Here is a 16605-nt window from a genome sequence, read left to right as displayed (position 1 = left end):
CCATATACAAATAAATAAAAAGTATTTTTTAAAAAAGAAGATGATAATATACTGTTCATGGGATCCCATATGCTATATTATCTTCTTAAATAGGGAAATAGGAAATCTCTCTCATATTATCTCCCAAACCTTCATTGTTTATGATATATATATATATATATATATATATATATATATATATATATATATATGGAATTTATGTTGCTTATGATGTTAGGTAGTGACTAAGTTTCTTTTTTTTTCCCCCATATGGCTATCCAGTTGTCCCACCATTAGTTATTGAAAAGACCATAATTTCACGGCTGCTCTTCAAAATCATTTTATTATAAATTAACAGTCTGTGTATATGTAGATTTGTTTCTATTAGGCTGTTGTTTCTTTGTATTAGGCTAATTGTTATTCCTTGTGTTATCTTTAGTACATTGCCTTACTTATTCCACTATCTTAATTATAATAATTGTATAAGTCTTAAGCCTTGTAGATCAAATACTTTTTAAATTTTTTTAAATTCTTTTTAGTTGTACATGACAGTATAATGCATTTTGACATATCATACATACATTGGGTGTAATTACCATTCTTGTGGTTGTACATGATATGGAGTTACACTGGTCATGTATTCATGTATTAACATAGGAGAGGTATGTCCAATTCATTCTACTGTCTTTCCTATTCCCATCTCCCCTCCCTCCTCTTTATTTTCCTTTGTATAATCCATTGAACTTCTATTTTTTCCTCCTCCTCCTCTTACTGTGTGTCAGCATCCACATCTCAGAGAGAACATTCAGCCTTTGGTTTTGGGGGATTGGCTTATTTCACTTAGAATGATACTCTCCAGTTCCATCCATTCACTGCCATAATTTCATTCTTTTTTATGGGCTGAATAATATATATATATTATATATATCTCACTTTTTTTATCTAGTCATCTATTTTTTTTTTTTTTGGTGGTGCTGTGGATGGACTCAATAACTTTATTTTATTTATGTAGTGCTGAGGACCAAACCCAGTACCTCACATGTATCAGGCAAGTGCTCTATCACTGAAGCCCAATCTCAGCCCTTTTGCCCTTTCTTTTTTTAAATATTTTTTATTAGTTATTGATGGATTTTATTGATTTATTTGTTTTATATGTAGTGCTGAGAATCGAACCCAGTGTCTCACACATGCTAGGCAAATGCTTTACCACTGATCTACAACTCCAGCCCCCCTTTTGACCTTTCTTCAGAGACACTCTTAGCTATTTTTGACCCTTGGCATTTTCATATAAAATTCAGGATAAAAAAATTCAGGATCATTTTATTCTACAAAAAATTTACTATTAGTATATTGATTAAAAGTACATTGCAGGGGCTAGGGCTGTAGCTCAGTGGCAGAGCGCTTGCCTAGCATATATGAGGCACTGGGTTCAATTCTCAGCACTGCATAAAATAAATGAATAAAATAGAGGTCCATCAACATTAAAAAAAAAAAAAGTACATTGCTGGGACTGTAGCTCAGTGGCAGAGCGCTTGCCTAGGGTGTGCGAGACCCTGGGTTCAATCCTTAGCACCACACAAAAATAAGCAAATATAAGCATTCTGTCAATCTACAACTACAAAAATAACTTTTAAAAAATGTACATTGCATTGTTAGGTCAATATTATAGTTTGAGTTCTTATCTCGCTAGTGTTAATAAGTCATGTGTGTGTTCTTGCAACATGAATATTGTTTTACAGGCACATTTTGTCATATAAAATTATGTTTATGTTATATATCTTATTCTATTCTCTATGAATCCAGAACATTTTTAATTGAGATAAAATATAACATAAAATTTACCATTTTAACTATTTTATAAATAATTAAGTGGCTTATAGTCACAATATCAAGAAACCATCACCATTCATTTTCAAAACTTATTCTTATTCCCATACTGAAACTCTGTATTTATTAAACGATAATTTTTCATCTCTCTTCCCCCACACTTCAAGCCCTTTATAACCTCTATGAATTTAGCTATTCTGAATATCTCATTTAATGGAATCACATAATATTTGCCCTTTAGTGTCTGGCTTATTTAGCATAACATTTTCAAGTTTTACCTATGTTATCTAAAAATCTTAAGACTTAAAAATATTCCATTGCATGATGTATATACTTATAGTTTGCTATTCCATTACCTGTTGATGAACACTTTGGTTTTTAGATTTGGATTCATGAATAGTGCCATTGTGAACATTTGTATACAAGTATTTGAGTCCATTTTTTTTCATTCTTTTTGGGCCTATACTAAGAAGTAGAATTGCTGGATCATGATCATGTGATAATCCTATGTGTAATAGTTTGGAAATGCCAAAGTTTCCCATAGCTTCTCTACTATTTTACATTCCCATCAGCAATGCACAAGGGTTCCAGGTTCTCCACATCATGACCAACACTTCTTACTATTTTTTGTTTTTGTTTTTGTCTTATAATAGTTATTTTAGTGAGTATAAAGTTGTGTCCAGTTTAATTTGCATTTCCCTAATCAGCATCTTTTCATGTGCTTATTAACTACTTATATATCTTATTTAGAGAAATGTTTATTCAAGTCTTTTGCCCATTTGTAAATCAGATTGTTTATTTGTTGTTGCACTGTGGGAGTTATATATGTGTGCACTGTGTATATATTCTAGATATTAATCTCCAATCAGATATATGATTTACAAATATTTTCTCCCATACTGTGGATTGTCATTTTACTTTCTAGATAGTGTCCTTTGATGCACAGTAGTTTTAAATTTTTATGAAGTTCAGTTACCTATTTTTTTCTTTTGTTGTCTATGCTTTCAGTAATTTTATCCAAGAAATCATTGCCAAATCTAGTGTCATGAAGCTTTCCCCCTGTGTTTTTTCTTAGCTCTTATGACAAGATTTTTGGTCTTTTTGGTGTTAATTTTTATATATGGTAAAAGGGAAGGATTCAGTTTCATTATTTTACATGTTGATATCCAGTTTCCTCAGCACCATTTGCTGAAAAGACTGTGCTTTTCCTATTGAATTTTTTTGGCACTCTTGTTGAAAATCATTTGACCGTATATGCTAAGGTTTGTTTTGGACTCCCTGTGGTATTTCATTGGCCTATACCACACCATTTTCATTACTATAGTTTTGTAATAAGTCTTGAAATAAGGAAGTCTTAGTCTTTCTTTTTTTTTTTTTTAAGAGAGAGTGAGAGAGGAGAGAGAGGGAGAGAGAGAGAGAAATTTTAATATTTATTTTTTTTTAGTTCTCGGCGGACACAACATCTTTGTTGGTATGTGGTGCTGAGCATCGAACCCAGGCCGCACGCATGCCAGGCGAGCGCGCTACCGCTTGAGCCACATCCCCAGCCCCTTAGTCTTTCTTAAAACGTTCTTTTTCAAGATTGTTTCAGCTCTTCAGGGACCCTTGAGATAGCATTTTTCTATTCTCAAAAAAAAATCATTGGAATTTTCATAATTCTGCATTGAACCTCTAAGTCACCATGGCAAGTACTGATACCTTAACAGAAGTCTTACAATTCATCAATTCATAACAGATGTGTTTCCATTTATTTATGTCTTTTGTATTTCTTCCAGCAATGTTTTATAGTTTTCAATGTTCAAATATTTTGTTTTATGTGTTAAGTTTACTTAGGGTATTTAGTTGATTCTTTATGGTGGTATTATTAATTCTCTCTCCCCTTCCTTTTTTTTTTTTTTTTTTTTTTTTTTGTTGTTGTTGTTGTTGTTGTTGTTGTTATACTGGAGATCGAACCCAGGGCTCACACATGCTGGGCAAGTGCTCTGCCACTGAGTTACATCCCTAGCCTCCGATATTACTGTCTTAATAAGGGATATTGGTCTGTAGTTTTCTTCTAACATCTTTGGCTTTAGTATCAGGGTAATTCTGTCTTCATAGTATGAGTTAGGAAGTGTTCTCTGCAGTTTGGAAAAGTCTGATAAAAATTGATGTTAGTAAATGTTTGGTAGAATTCATATGTAAAGCCATCTGTCCAGGGCTTTTCTTTGTTGTGCTATTTTGATTACTGGTTCAATCTCTTTACTCTAGTTATAGATCTATTCAGATGTTCTATGTATGATTCAGTTTTAGGAAATTACGTGTTCTCAGAAATCTATTTATTTCATCTATATTTGCAATTTACTGGCATACATCCCTGCCAAGGCATCAGGAACAAGGGTAAAGCCACCATAAAACCTATAGAGAAGAACATCTGCTTGTTTAAATACCAACAAGTGACCCCTTTTAATGCCATGGGGTGCTGAAGCCCTGTGCTACCAATTAGGTCTAATATAATTATTATCTTTAAAAACTAAATTTGGAAGTAGTACAATATGTAGGAATATATAACCAGAACAGGATTCTATAAATTAATATTTTATCCTGCAAACTTGTTAAACTCTCTTATTCTTTTTCTCCCTTTCATTCTTCTCCTTCTCCTTCTTCCTCTTCTTCCTCCTCTTCTTCTTCCTCCTCCCCCTCTTCTTTCTCCTCTTCATCTTTATCTTCCTCCTCCTCCTCCTCCTTCTCTTCCTCCTCTTCTCCTTCTCCTTATTTTTCTTTTGTTGTTGCTGTTGTTTTTTGCAGTGTTGGGGATACACCCCAGGGCCTCACATATGCTAGGCAGGTACTCTACAGCTGAACTACATCTTCAACCCTCTTGTTAGTTCTAATAGTTTGTCTGTTGATTCTTTGGGATTTGTTTGGGCAGATTATTACCATTCAGAATAATGATAGTTGCTTATTTATTTATTTTAGTTTTAGGTGGACACAATATCTTCATTTTATTTTTATGTGGTGTTGAGGATCAAACCTAGTACCCCATCATGCCAGGCGAGCGCGTTACCGCTTGAGCCACATCCCCAGCCCAAGAGTTGCATTTTTGTCTTTCCAATATTTTCGTATTTTGTTGGTATATTATAATTATACATCATAATGGGATTTGTTGTTACAAATTCATACATGCACACAATATAACAATGTATTCTGGTCAGTATCATTCCTCAGTACCCTTTCAATTCTTACCTTTCTTTTTTATTTTTCTTCTGTTATGGAAGTGATTAGAACTTTTAGTACCAAGTTAAATATTAAGAGTGATAGAGGGCATCCTTGTCTTGTTCATAATAATAAAAAGAATGTATTTAAATTTTATTTGATAAGTATAATGTTTGTAATAGGTTTTTGTTATATAATATTTACAGACTTAAGGAAATCCCCCATCCTCCCCCCTTTTAATTTTTTTTTTTTTTTTTTTTTTTTTTTTTTTTTTTTTTAGTTTTCAGTGGACACAACATCTTTGTTTGTATGTGGTGCTGAGGATCGAACCCGGGCCACACGCATGCCAGGCGAGCGCGCTACCGCTTGAGCCACATCCCCAGCCCCCCTTTTAATTTTTTTAAATATCTTTATTTTATTTATTTATTTTATGTGGTACTGAGGATCGAACCCAGGGCTTCCCACACTCTAGGCAAGCACTCTACCACTAAGTCATAACTCCAGCCCTCCCTCCCCTGCTTTTTTAAGAAAAAATCTCATTATGATGCTTAGCCTAGTATTGAACGTTTTTTGCTTGACCTTCTGCCTCAGTCTCCTGAGGAGCTGGGACTACAGGTATGCACTACCACACCCAGCTAGGAAATTCCTTTTACTACTAGTTTACTAACAGAGGTTCCCTCTCTATAAATTGGGAGTCTGAACCATGCATCAGTTGGTTTATTTAACCATCATTTAACAACACATTGTAAGATTTAATTTATTTTAGTCTATTGTTAGAGTAAATTAATTGAGAGATTTTCCAATATTATACCATCCTTAAAATCCTGGGATATTTTACTTCAAGTGATAATTTAACTAAAACTTTGGCTAACAGCTCTTTCTACCCACCAGTGATTTGAAGCCATTTCTCCATTGTCTTTTTATTTTTATTGATGCTGAGATACCTGCTGTCAATATAATTATAATTTATTTGTAATTGATACATGTTTTTGTCTTCCTGTCTTATAGTATTTTCTTTTTAAGGCTGGACTACAATGTAGCTTAATAGTAGAGCACTTGCAAGACTCTGGGTTCTATCACTAGAACTGCCAAAAAAAATCCATGCATCCTTATTATTCTGAATTTTTATAGTCATATGTTTAAATGCATACTAAGTGCTATTTATCTTGCCCCATATCTAAGGACTCACATCCTCAATTCTGGAAAATTGATTCAAATAATTCTTTATCATTGCTTCCATTCATTCTTCCAAACACCTATTTGGATATATATAAGTCTTTCATTCTCTCATATATCTTAATCATTTTTATTTTTTAAGGTCTTTTCCCCTATGTGTAGTATTCTTAGTGAATTCCTCAGCTTTTTAAATTTATAAATCCATAGTTTTATCCCTTACAGAATTTATAACATTCATTCATTCCTTTCTTTCTATTTTTTTCCAGTATTGAAGATTGAACTCAAGAGTACTTTACCACTAGATTATATCCCCAGCCCTTTTTATTTTTCATTTTGAGATAGAGTCTTGCTCAGTTTCCTAAGCTGGCCTCAAATGTATCCTCCTGCCTCAGCCTTTAGAGTAGCTGGGGTTACAGGCATACACCAGCATGCCCAGCTATTTCTAATATATCTGAATGGTTCTTTTTATCTCTGTGTGTTTTAAATTTTTACTTGTTTTTATTTAATATTTCTTATTATTTTCAAATCTATTCCTTTATTTTTATTTTTGTTGATTTTATTGTCTTATCTTTCTCAGTATTAGATTTCTTTGTGTTTTTTGGAATTTCAATTCACAATGGGAAGTTTTTGGTTTGCTTTTCTTTATTTCTTTCTCTGCCTCTGTGCTCATCATCTCCTATTCCCCAGTAGTTTTATAGTTGCCTTCATTATACACTTTACTTCCCATCCCCAATTCTAAAACAGGTTTTATAATGATGAATGGGGCTACTGTCCTGCTCTCACATTCGATATATCACTGAGTTACAGGATAACATATAAATTCCCAATCATAAAGCTATCTGTTGGTTTCCTGACTCACTAAGCCCAGAGTTTCTATTCAACTTTAGCCTGAGAGGGCAGATAGACAGGATTTTTCTGGCTTTCTTTCACAAGTGGGAAAATTCCACCACAGCCATGTGTGGTTTAAAGAATGAGCCAAGTTTTTTCTTCCGTTTTGGGTTGAGCACTTTTAGTTTCTTAACCCAATAGGAGTCAAACTCATAAGCTGCCATTACCTACTGCTAGAGTTCCATTATGCCCATTCTCCTGAATTTTATTTATTTAAATACTTCATAGTTTTTCCATATCATCACTTATTTTTATCTTGCTACTTTAAAATTCACCATTGCTTTGCATTTAGAGCAGAGGCCATGTATCAAATATGAACTTATTATTCTATCAAATCTTTCCTTCATTTTCTTTTTAATCCAACACTTCCCTGAAACTGTGAATCTATGAAAGTCAAAATTTTGTCAAATATAATGGATACACCAGCTCATATGTTATTTGGCTTTTATATTCTGCATTTGATAATCCACTTGATTATCTAATTCTTTCTTGAACCTCATTCCCTTTGGTTTCTATTACATTGTGTCAAACAGATGTTTTTTCCCCATCTCTCTAATCACTTCTAGGTATCTTTTATGAGCTCATCGTTCTCTGACAAATCTTTTTTTTTTAGAGAATTTTTTTTTTTTTTTTTTTTTTTTTTTTTTTAGATTTCAGCAGATACAACATCTTTGTTTGTATGTGGTGCTGAGGATCGAACCTGGGCCGCATGCATGCCAGGCAAGCGCGCTACCACTTGAGCCACATCCCCAGCCCCTCTCTGACAAATGTTTAAATTTGCCTTTCCCATGATTCTGGTTTTGGCCCTTTGTTTTTGGCCAAAGCTTTTGTTAATCCTAGGTGAACTATCTACTCGAATACTTTCACTCCCACTTTTATGATTACAATTCTTAACCTGAACTTCTATCCCAATATCTCTCTACAACACTGAATTTAAATATCCAACTACTTACTGAAGTTCTCCATTGGGATTTTTTTTTTTCTGGTGTTTAGGATTGAACCCAGATCTTTGTGCATGCAAGGCAAGCACTCTACCAACTGAGTTATAACCCCAGCCTTTCCATTTAAAATTTAAAGACCCCACAAAGTCAACACAATATAAATTATATTCATAATCTTGGGTTGTTTTTTTTTTTTTTGAATGGGGAATGAACCCAGGGGTACTCAACCACTGAGCCACATACCCAGCCCTTTTGTATTTTATTTTAGAGACAGTATCTCACTGAGTTGCTTAGCACCTTGCTTTTGCTGAGGCTGGCTTTGAACTTTTCAATATTCCTGACTCAGCCTCCAAAGCTGCTAAGATTACAGGTATTCACTGCCATGCTCAGCCATAATCTTGTATCTTGAAAATTTTTTCTTTAGTGTATTCTGTATCTTGGTGAATTTCTTTTTTATATATTTATTTTTTAGTTTTAAATGGACACAATATCTTTATTTTATTTTTATGTGGTGCTGAGAATCGAACCCAGTGCCTCACGCATGCTAGGCGAATGCGCTACCACTTGAGCCACATCCCCAGCCCCTGTATCTTGGTGAATTTCATAGCTCTCTTTTATGTATCTTAACCACTCTTTCTTATTTTTAATATTAAATGTTATATAACAAGCTCACACAGTTATCAAAAATAGAAATTAAAGAATTATTTTATCTTCTCCTTTCTCATCCTCCTCAGCCAAATAGATACATGTCTTGTAAATTCTGTTTCCATATTTCTTCTTGATTCCATTTGTTATATCTCTGTTGCTTTTGTTCTTTTTAAGTTTCCCATTATTTCTCACCCAGTCTGCTGCAACACCATTTTGGGTGTTTTTTGTTTGTTTGTTTGTTTGCTTTCAATTTTTAATTGTATTTACTTCATTTCTAATTTTTTTAAATTGTTTTTTTTTAGTTATACCTAACAGTAGAGTATATTTTGACATATTTACACAAACATGGAGTATCTCTTATTCTAATTAGAATCTCAATCTTGTGGTACATGGTGTGGAGATTCACTGTGGTATATTCATATATGTACATAGGAAAGTTATGTTAGATTCATTCCACTGTCTTTCCTATTCCTGTCCCCCTTCTTTCCCTTCATTTCCCTTTGTCTAATCCAGTGAACTTCTGTTTTTCCCCTTCTACCCCACCTTGTTGTGTGTTAGCATCCACATATTGGAGAGAACATTCAACCTTTGGTTTTGTGGGATTGGCTTATTTGACCTAGCACAATAGTAGTCTCCAGATCCATCCATTTAGCAGCAAATGTCATAAAGTCATTGTTTTTGTGGCTGAGTAATGTTTCATTGTGTATATATACCACATTTTTTTTAACCATTCATCTGTTGAAGAGCACCTAGGTTAGTGAGTTGCTATAAACATTGATATGGCTACATCACTCTTATATGCTGACTTTCAGTCTTTTGGGTATATTCCAAGGAATGGAATAACTGGGTCAAATGGTGGTTCCATTTCAAGTTTTCTGAGGAATCGCCAACTCTCGCGACTAAAACACTCAGGGGTCACTCCAGGGGAACTGGGCTAACTGGGCTGTGTGAAATAACCACACAAGAGACAGAAATACCTTTTCCTTTGGGGTTGCTGTGATGGCTCCTCTGACCTTAAGGGACCGCAGGAAGAGAGAGAGAGAGAGAGAGAGATAAAGAGAGAAGCCCGCACATTCTGACCCCTTTTATTGAGGAGAAGCTATTCAAATGAGGCAAAGGGTCAGGTTTCAAGGGGCTGAGTCTAGCTTAATGATGCCTGCTTTCAGGAGGTTGACTGACATCTAGGCAGGCCATACCAAAGGGCACAGTAAAATAAGGGGACACACAAAAGGTGTTTCCATGGAACATTGTATCCCAAACAGGACAAGGGGTAATATTATAAAGGAACAGGTAAGCATAGCTCCACTCATGGGGATGTAGGAAGGCACACCCATGCACGAAGACCCAAGAAGGGCGGGGCAGTCTAGTGGCACGGCTGCTGCATGACTGCCTCAATCACCCAGCTGGGGAGTGACTCAGTCACATGCAAGGTTGGTCTCCCACATCCAACTGCTTTCCCAAATGGTTGCACCAATTTGCAGTCGGACCAGCAATGTATGATTGTATCTTTCCCCCCACATCTTTGCCAATATTTATTGTTACTTGTATTCTTGATTGTTGCCATTCTGACTGGAGTAAGATAAAATCTCAGTATAGTTTTCATTTGTTTTTCTCTAATTGCTAGAGGTGTTGAATGTTTTTTCATAAATTTGTTGACCATTTGTATTTATTCTTCTGTAAAGTGTCTGTTCAGTTCCATTGCCCATTTATTGATTGTGTTATTTTTGTTTATTTGTTTGTTTGTTTGTTTTTTTGTGTGTGTTAAGTTTTTTGAACTCTTTATGTATCCTGGAGATTAATGTTCTATCTGAGGTTTAGGTAGCAAAGATTTTTCTCCCATCCTGTAGGCTCTCTCTTCATGTTCTTGATTGTTTCTTTTGCTGTTAAGAAGCTTTTTAGTTTGATACCATCCCATTTATCGATTCTTGATTTTACTTCTTGTGCTTTAGAAGTCTTGTTAAGGAAGTCAGTTCCTAAGCCAATGTGATAGAGTCTTGGGTCTGTTTTCTTCTAGCAGGTGCAGGGTTTCTGGTCTAATGCCTAGGTCTTTGATTCACTTTGAATTTTGTACAGGGTGAGAAATAGGGGTTGAATTTCCAGTTTTCCCAGCACCATTTGTTGAAAGGCTATCTTTTCTCCAATGTATGTTTATGTTTATCTCATACTTTGTCTAGTATGAGATAACTGCATTTGGGTTTGTCTCTGTGTCTTCTATTCTGTTCCATTGGTCTTCATATCTGTTTTGGTGTCAATATCTTCATATCTGTTTTTTTGCAATACCATTTTGGTCAATGTCTCTATTTTCCATTTTGGTCCCTACTGATCCATCACTATATTGCCCCTAGAGTAGAAGTTTTAAAATTTTAAGTTGATTATGGCATTCACTTTGCTAAGCTCCTTCATTGGCTTTTTTAGCCTTCAAAATAAATACCAAACTAATTAGCAGAATCTCTTTCTTTCTTGCCAAATTTCCCATATACCACCTCATATATCCAGTGCTCCAGCCAAACCTAAATGCCTGAGCACTTCATGCTGTTCTTTCTTCCTATATATATCTCCCCTCTGCATATTGCTAAGTTCTGTATAATGTTAATAATTCAGTCAAAGGGGATGGAGGTGTTACATTCTAACTCAGTGTTAGAATGCATGCTTACCATACATAGGGCCCTGGATTCAATCCCAGCACACACACAAAAAAAAAAAAAAAAAAAAAAAAAAAAAAAAAAAAAGAAAAAAGAAAAAAGAAAGAAAGAAAGAATTTGTCAGATACATAAAAGATGTCTATAATCAAAAAGACAGAAAATAAAAAATATTTATGTGGAAATGGAGGAATTGGAATCCTCATACACAGTTAATGGAAATATAAAATGATGCAGCTATTGTGAAAACAGTTGGCGGTTCCTCAAAAAGTTAAACGTAGGAGCTGGGGCTGGGGCTCAGTGGTAGAGCGCTGGCATGCACGAGGTAATGGATTCAATCCTCACTTCCACATAAAAATAAAATAAAGGTATTGTGTCCATATACAACTAAAATAAATAAATAAATGTGTGTGTGTGTGTGTGTGTGTGTGTGTGTGTGTGTGTTAAAAAAATGGAAATCAGCTGAAGGTGGTAAAAAATAAGAGTGGTCTTACTAAACATTTATTCCAGATAACCTATAGCAGGGCTATTTTTCAAAATCAGAAGTGAATCAGAAGTCTTGTTTAGATTCACAAAAGTGAAATGAAGAGGTTTGTGGGTGTATTTGGGGGCAGGAGAAGTGTTTTATTTCTATTTTTTGATAGAGTAGAATTTCTTTGTTTAAGCTAAACAATAGAAATACATATATATCAGTAATTAATTGTAATTCTAAAATTTAACCTTTTGTGGTAAATCACTGAATATTTTGCAGCCTTACTTTAGGCTTTTGCTTGATAATTTAGACCATACTTGATGGCTTGTTGGGTGTTGAATCAGCTAAAGACACCGCTTACCAGTAGAAAAATATCAAATAACATTAGGGTCACCTAATTGATGTAATTAATTTCAGAAATGCACTAGGTCTTTTGTGTGTTGTTAGCCAGAGTTCATTCATTGAAATTGAGAGCTACAATCTCAAAGAGGAAAGAGAGAAGAGCTGATATTCCTCCAGTTTTCTCAGGGGCTTCACTTTATTTATTTATTTATTTATTTATTTATTTATTTATTTATTTTAGATGTATTTGGACACAATACCTTTTATTTTATTTTATTTTATTTTTACGTAGTGCTGAGGATCCAACCCAGGGTCTCGCATATGCTAGACAAGTGCTCTACCACTGAGCCCTTCACATAATTTTTCTCCTTAATTTACTCTTTACTATGCAAATCAGTACCCATCTTATAAGTGGAAGGCCTGAAGACTGAGAAAATAAAGTGACTTGCCTAAATTTTTGTCATTAGTTAAGTGGTGGAAACCAGTCATTCTGACTCTTAAATACTTGGAACCCCCCAAATCATATGATGATTAAAATGAATCTGCTGTATTTGTGTGTTTATTTAAAACCATATAAAATATTCAGAACAAAACTGCTATCTGTTGCTGAATGATATTTTATTAGCTTAAAAATTTGGGCCTGCCCTTAGCATTAATAAGCTTCAGCAGTAGTCACAAGATTTTCATTCACTGGTAGGGAAACTTTCTTATTTTAAAAAATGCGATTAGGAAGGGCATCTACTTCTTGGGAGCTGCAGTGACAGCAGGCTTCTCTTCACGAGTGATGGGAATGGTACGCTCAGGGCCAGAGGCCTGTTTCCTTGGTCCATTCACAGTGAGGACTCCATCAGATGACAGGGATGAAGTAATAGTGAGAGGATCCACATCAGCTGGGATTCGGTATTTCCTGTGGAACTCCCTGGAGATGAAACCGTGTTCATCCTAATCCATGAGAAGAAAGAAAGAAGCAAAGAAGTAAAAAGAAGAAATAATATCACTTGACCAAAACTCAGATATCTCATTCCCCTTAGGGGAGACCAAAAGCCATAACAACATGAGAGAATAATAACAACTTTTCAGGTTTGTGGCTAGGATAAGGTTGCCTAGAGGGTCACTCCTACAAGTATTTACTCACACTTAAATATTTTTAAACCAGAGCTTGTTGAGAAACCTGCAACAGCCTCAAACTAGTTCTTTATAACACTGAAGCACTGTTATGTTTAGGGGTATTTTACAAAGGTTTAGATAATGTTGGCTAGACCTACAAGATTTGGAATCTCATTCTGACATTGAGAATCTGAGTCCCTGAGGAAACCCAGAAATTGTCCAGACTCTTCAGGAATGTTCCAGATATACAGGACTGCTGCTTAAAAACAACAACAACAACAACAAAAAAACAACTCCATGGAGACTGACCCGGTCTGAAATCACATGAGCAAAACTGAAACAGCCTGAGGACATTAAATTATACAAATTTTGAAAAGGTTCTGAGTTATCATTAATTGCTCAGAAGCAATTTTTAAATTTTCAGAAAGTCATGGAAAACCATTGCATGTTTCAGAATCCCCCTGCAAGAGTTATTGACCCTAAACAGGCATGGTGGCACATGCCTACAATCTCAGCTAGTAGGGAGACTGAGGCAGGAGGATTACAAGTTCAAGGCCAGCCAGCCTGGACAATTTAGCAAGACATTGTCTCAAATTTAAAAAAAAAAAAAAAATTAAAGACCTGGAGACTACCTCAGTGGTAGATTACCCCCTGGGTTCAATCTCCAGTGATAAAATAGAAAAATCAAACAGTTGACTGTAAACTTTATGCCTGCTGAATCTCAAACATCTATCTAAATAAACTTTCGATTAACTGATTTCCTCATCCACCTACAAGAGATTAGGTGCTGATAAGCTTTGAAAAGTAGGCAAACCAAGTAGTTTAACATTCAGATGGGCTTAAGAGAAATGAATTCCTGAACATCTAAAAGAAAAGTCACAAACTCCAGTGCTTCAGGGTGAATGTAGTTTATGTAATTATGTAAAGCAGCCAAGTGTCAAGACAATACTATGCCTAAGGCAATGGTTCTCAGTCTTGGCTATAGATTAAAATTACCCAGGGAACTTCAAGAAATGCTGATTCCTGAATTACACCCCCTAAAAATTCTGATTTAATTAGTCTGGGGTATGCCTGAACCTTGGAATTTAAAAAAATTCTCATGATCCTAATGCAGCCAAGGTTGCAAACCCCTGGCTTAAATGGAAAGTGAACATCCTATCCAAAGCAATCAGAACAACAAAGGCCATTTCTCTGGGCAAACAAAACAAGTTTATCCCTAATTTAGTTTTCTAGTCTCAGAGGCTGATGGCAGTACCTGAATGAGCATAAGGAAAAAAACTCCATACCTGGCGCTCTTCATGCTTGCCATGCACCTCAATCACATCTCCCAGCACCTTGACCTTGAGTTCCTCTGGGGAGAAGTGCTTCACATCCAGGTTGACAGAGAACCTGTCCTTCTCCATACGCATCTAGAAACAGCAAGGGAAGTGAGTAGGGAAGAGAAAAGATGGCAAGAATGTTGATTACACTGGTGCAGTCTCATCATTCTGCAGACTTGCTTTCTATCTAGGTATTTCATCTTCCTCTTGTGTATTAAAAATAACTTTTGAATAAACATGGCTCTCTGGCTCAGGGTAGCCACCACAGTGGTACCCAAGGCCTACTTCTTGGCCACAGGCCCAAACTTTATTTAGGTACACAGGAAAGAATACTAACCACCCAGGAGACCAGTCACAAGGATGGATGTGGGCCTGGCTTCTGCTGCCTTGCTGACCCAGTGCCTGGCTTTGTCATTTGTCTATGAGACAAAGGCCCCTTCTTTTTGCTCAGTTCTCTGCCAAATTTCCCACCCACTAATCTGGAATGTTCTGTGGATCCTGCCTGTCCTTTCAAAGCCCTTGCCCACTCAGCTGCTGTTTACTCACACTTAAATATTTTTAAACCAGAGCTTATCTATGATAGCCTCTGTTCACCACATTTTCCCACCCTCTTAGGATAAAAGGGGGTCCTAAGACTGGACCCTGGTTATTTCCATGTAAGGGTTGGCTCCAGGCCACTGCCCTGCCACAGCCCTAAGGCACCTGGAAAATCATAAAGAGAGAACAGAATGAAAGAAAACAATTAACTGTTATCTCCAGCTCTACTCAGTGGGGATGAAGAGCTCAGGATGAGATAGGTCTCCCTGGGCTCTAGAACTTCATAATAAAATCTGCTAGGAGTATGAGATATTAGCAGAGATGAACAAAGGAGTTTGAAGACAGCTTTTTCCTTATAGATCATTATAAATCAAACCAAAAAGGTTATCCTGCTTAAAAGGGAACAGAGGATGATCTTCACTGTGTATTTTTTTTTTAATGTAATAAATAGGATACAGAGGAGCATCAAATAGAAACAGGTGCCTGGGGGAAGGAAGCATTACTAACCCCACTTTTTTTCAATTCTGGACACATGTGCCTAAATGGCTTAGGCAGGGGGAAAAAAAGAAAAATAGAGAATATTCAGGAGATTCCAGGAAGGGCTCCTTTCCTGGCAAAGGGGAGACTCACCTCTGAGAGTCCAGTGTCAATCCAGCTGGGTGCCCGCAAGAAGGAGGGTGGCCGAAGGTAGAAGGGGCTCAGGGAAGTGGATGTTGAGAAGAGGTCAGACTCCAACAGGTGCTCTCCGAAGAACTGGTCAAAGAGGCGGCTGGGAGAGTGGAAAGGAAAGAAGGGGCGCCGGATCCAGGGGTGGTGAATGGCGATGTCCATGGCTGCTAAGTGAATGCAGGGGTCAGCTGGCTAGTCAGCTCCTTCAGCTGCAGCTACAGCCAGCCCCTTATATATGCAGTCTTGTGAAGCTTCTGGAATGGTGATGTCAGGGGTTTTATTATCCCAGCTCACCGCCAGTTCATGGAGACTTGTGATCGGGGATTTGGCAGTGTGACACATACCCGGTACTCACTGAGCTAAGAAAAGAGAAACACAAACACGTCTGAGCTGGCCAGTGACTTGTCATGGTCTTGTTTCACTGGATTTCTGTCCACACCCAGTGGCACCCACCCCCATCCTCTGTTCTCTAGATCTGGACAGAGTCAGGAATCCCAAGCAGGCGCTGGCCGGCCCCTCCTCCTCCCTTCCAGTACTGCATGCCAGGGGAATTGAGCCAGCAACTATCTTGGGCCTGGGCAGGGACTGGAATCTTCCTAGGCTGGGCCCCAGGGACATTAACTCTTTGTGGGTCCCTGGGGGAGAGCAGTGAATGCCAATATGTCAGTAGCAAGTGCAAAACACAAAAGTACTTTGCTACTTTTCCAGCAAATAAGTCAACAGCCTTATAGCAAGCATATACTGGGTGCCCTGGGTTGACCTGGTTTCAGGAGAAGACCCTGACAATCTGGGCAGTGCTCCCAAAAAAGGGCAGTAAAGTTTCTCATAACTTTTATGCTGTGGGGCTGGCATAACATTAAATCCAGAGT

At 36.6% G+C, this 16605-nt stretch overlaps 1 protein-coding gene across 1 annotated transcript; it reads right to left on the bottom strand.

Annotated features, from left to right (window-relative positions):
* Nucleotides 1–12703: 12703 nt before the first annotated feature.
* CRYAB (crystallin alpha B) lies at nucleotides 12704–16026 on the bottom strand. The gene is made up of 3 exons (XM_081263515.1): nucleotides 15698–16026; nucleotides 14498–14620; nucleotides 12704–13046 (listed from the first exon to the last, which is right to left on the bottom strand). The coding sequence occupies exons 1-3, from the start codon at nucleotides 15896–15898 to the stop codon at nucleotides 12843–12845; spliced, it is 528 nt and encodes a 175-aa protein (XP_081119641.1). The 5' UTR covers nucleotides 15899–16026; the 3' UTR covers nucleotides 12704–12842.
* Nucleotides 16027–16605: the final 579 nt, after the last annotated feature.

Source organism: Spermophilus citellus (genome assembly GCF_964194105.1).
Source record: "Spermophilus citellus genome assembly, chromosome: 2".
Taxonomy (NCBI): Eukaryota; Metazoa; Chordata; class Mammalia; order Rodentia; family Sciuridae; genus Spermophilus; species Spermophilus citellus.
Note: the sequence above shows the minus strand (reverse complement) of the source record. Positions and strands in the feature narration are given on the sequence as shown.

What these genes read in the sequence shown, in the direction of transcription:
- CRYAB (XM_081263515.1), bottom strand. Translation starts at nt 15,898, where the DNA reads ATGGACATCGCCATTCACCACCCCTGGATCCGGCGCCCCTTCTTTCCT. An exon ending in TTGACACTGGACTCTCAGAG is followed by an intron (nt 14,621 to 15,697) that starts GTGAGTCTCCCC and finishes TGCTGTTTCTAG; the next exon opens with ATGCGTATGGAGAAGGACAG. An exon ending in GCAAGCATGAAGAGCGCCAG is followed by an intron (nt 13,047 to 14,497) that starts GTATGGAGTTTT and finishes CTCATGGATTAG; the next exon opens with GATGAACACGGTTTCATCTC.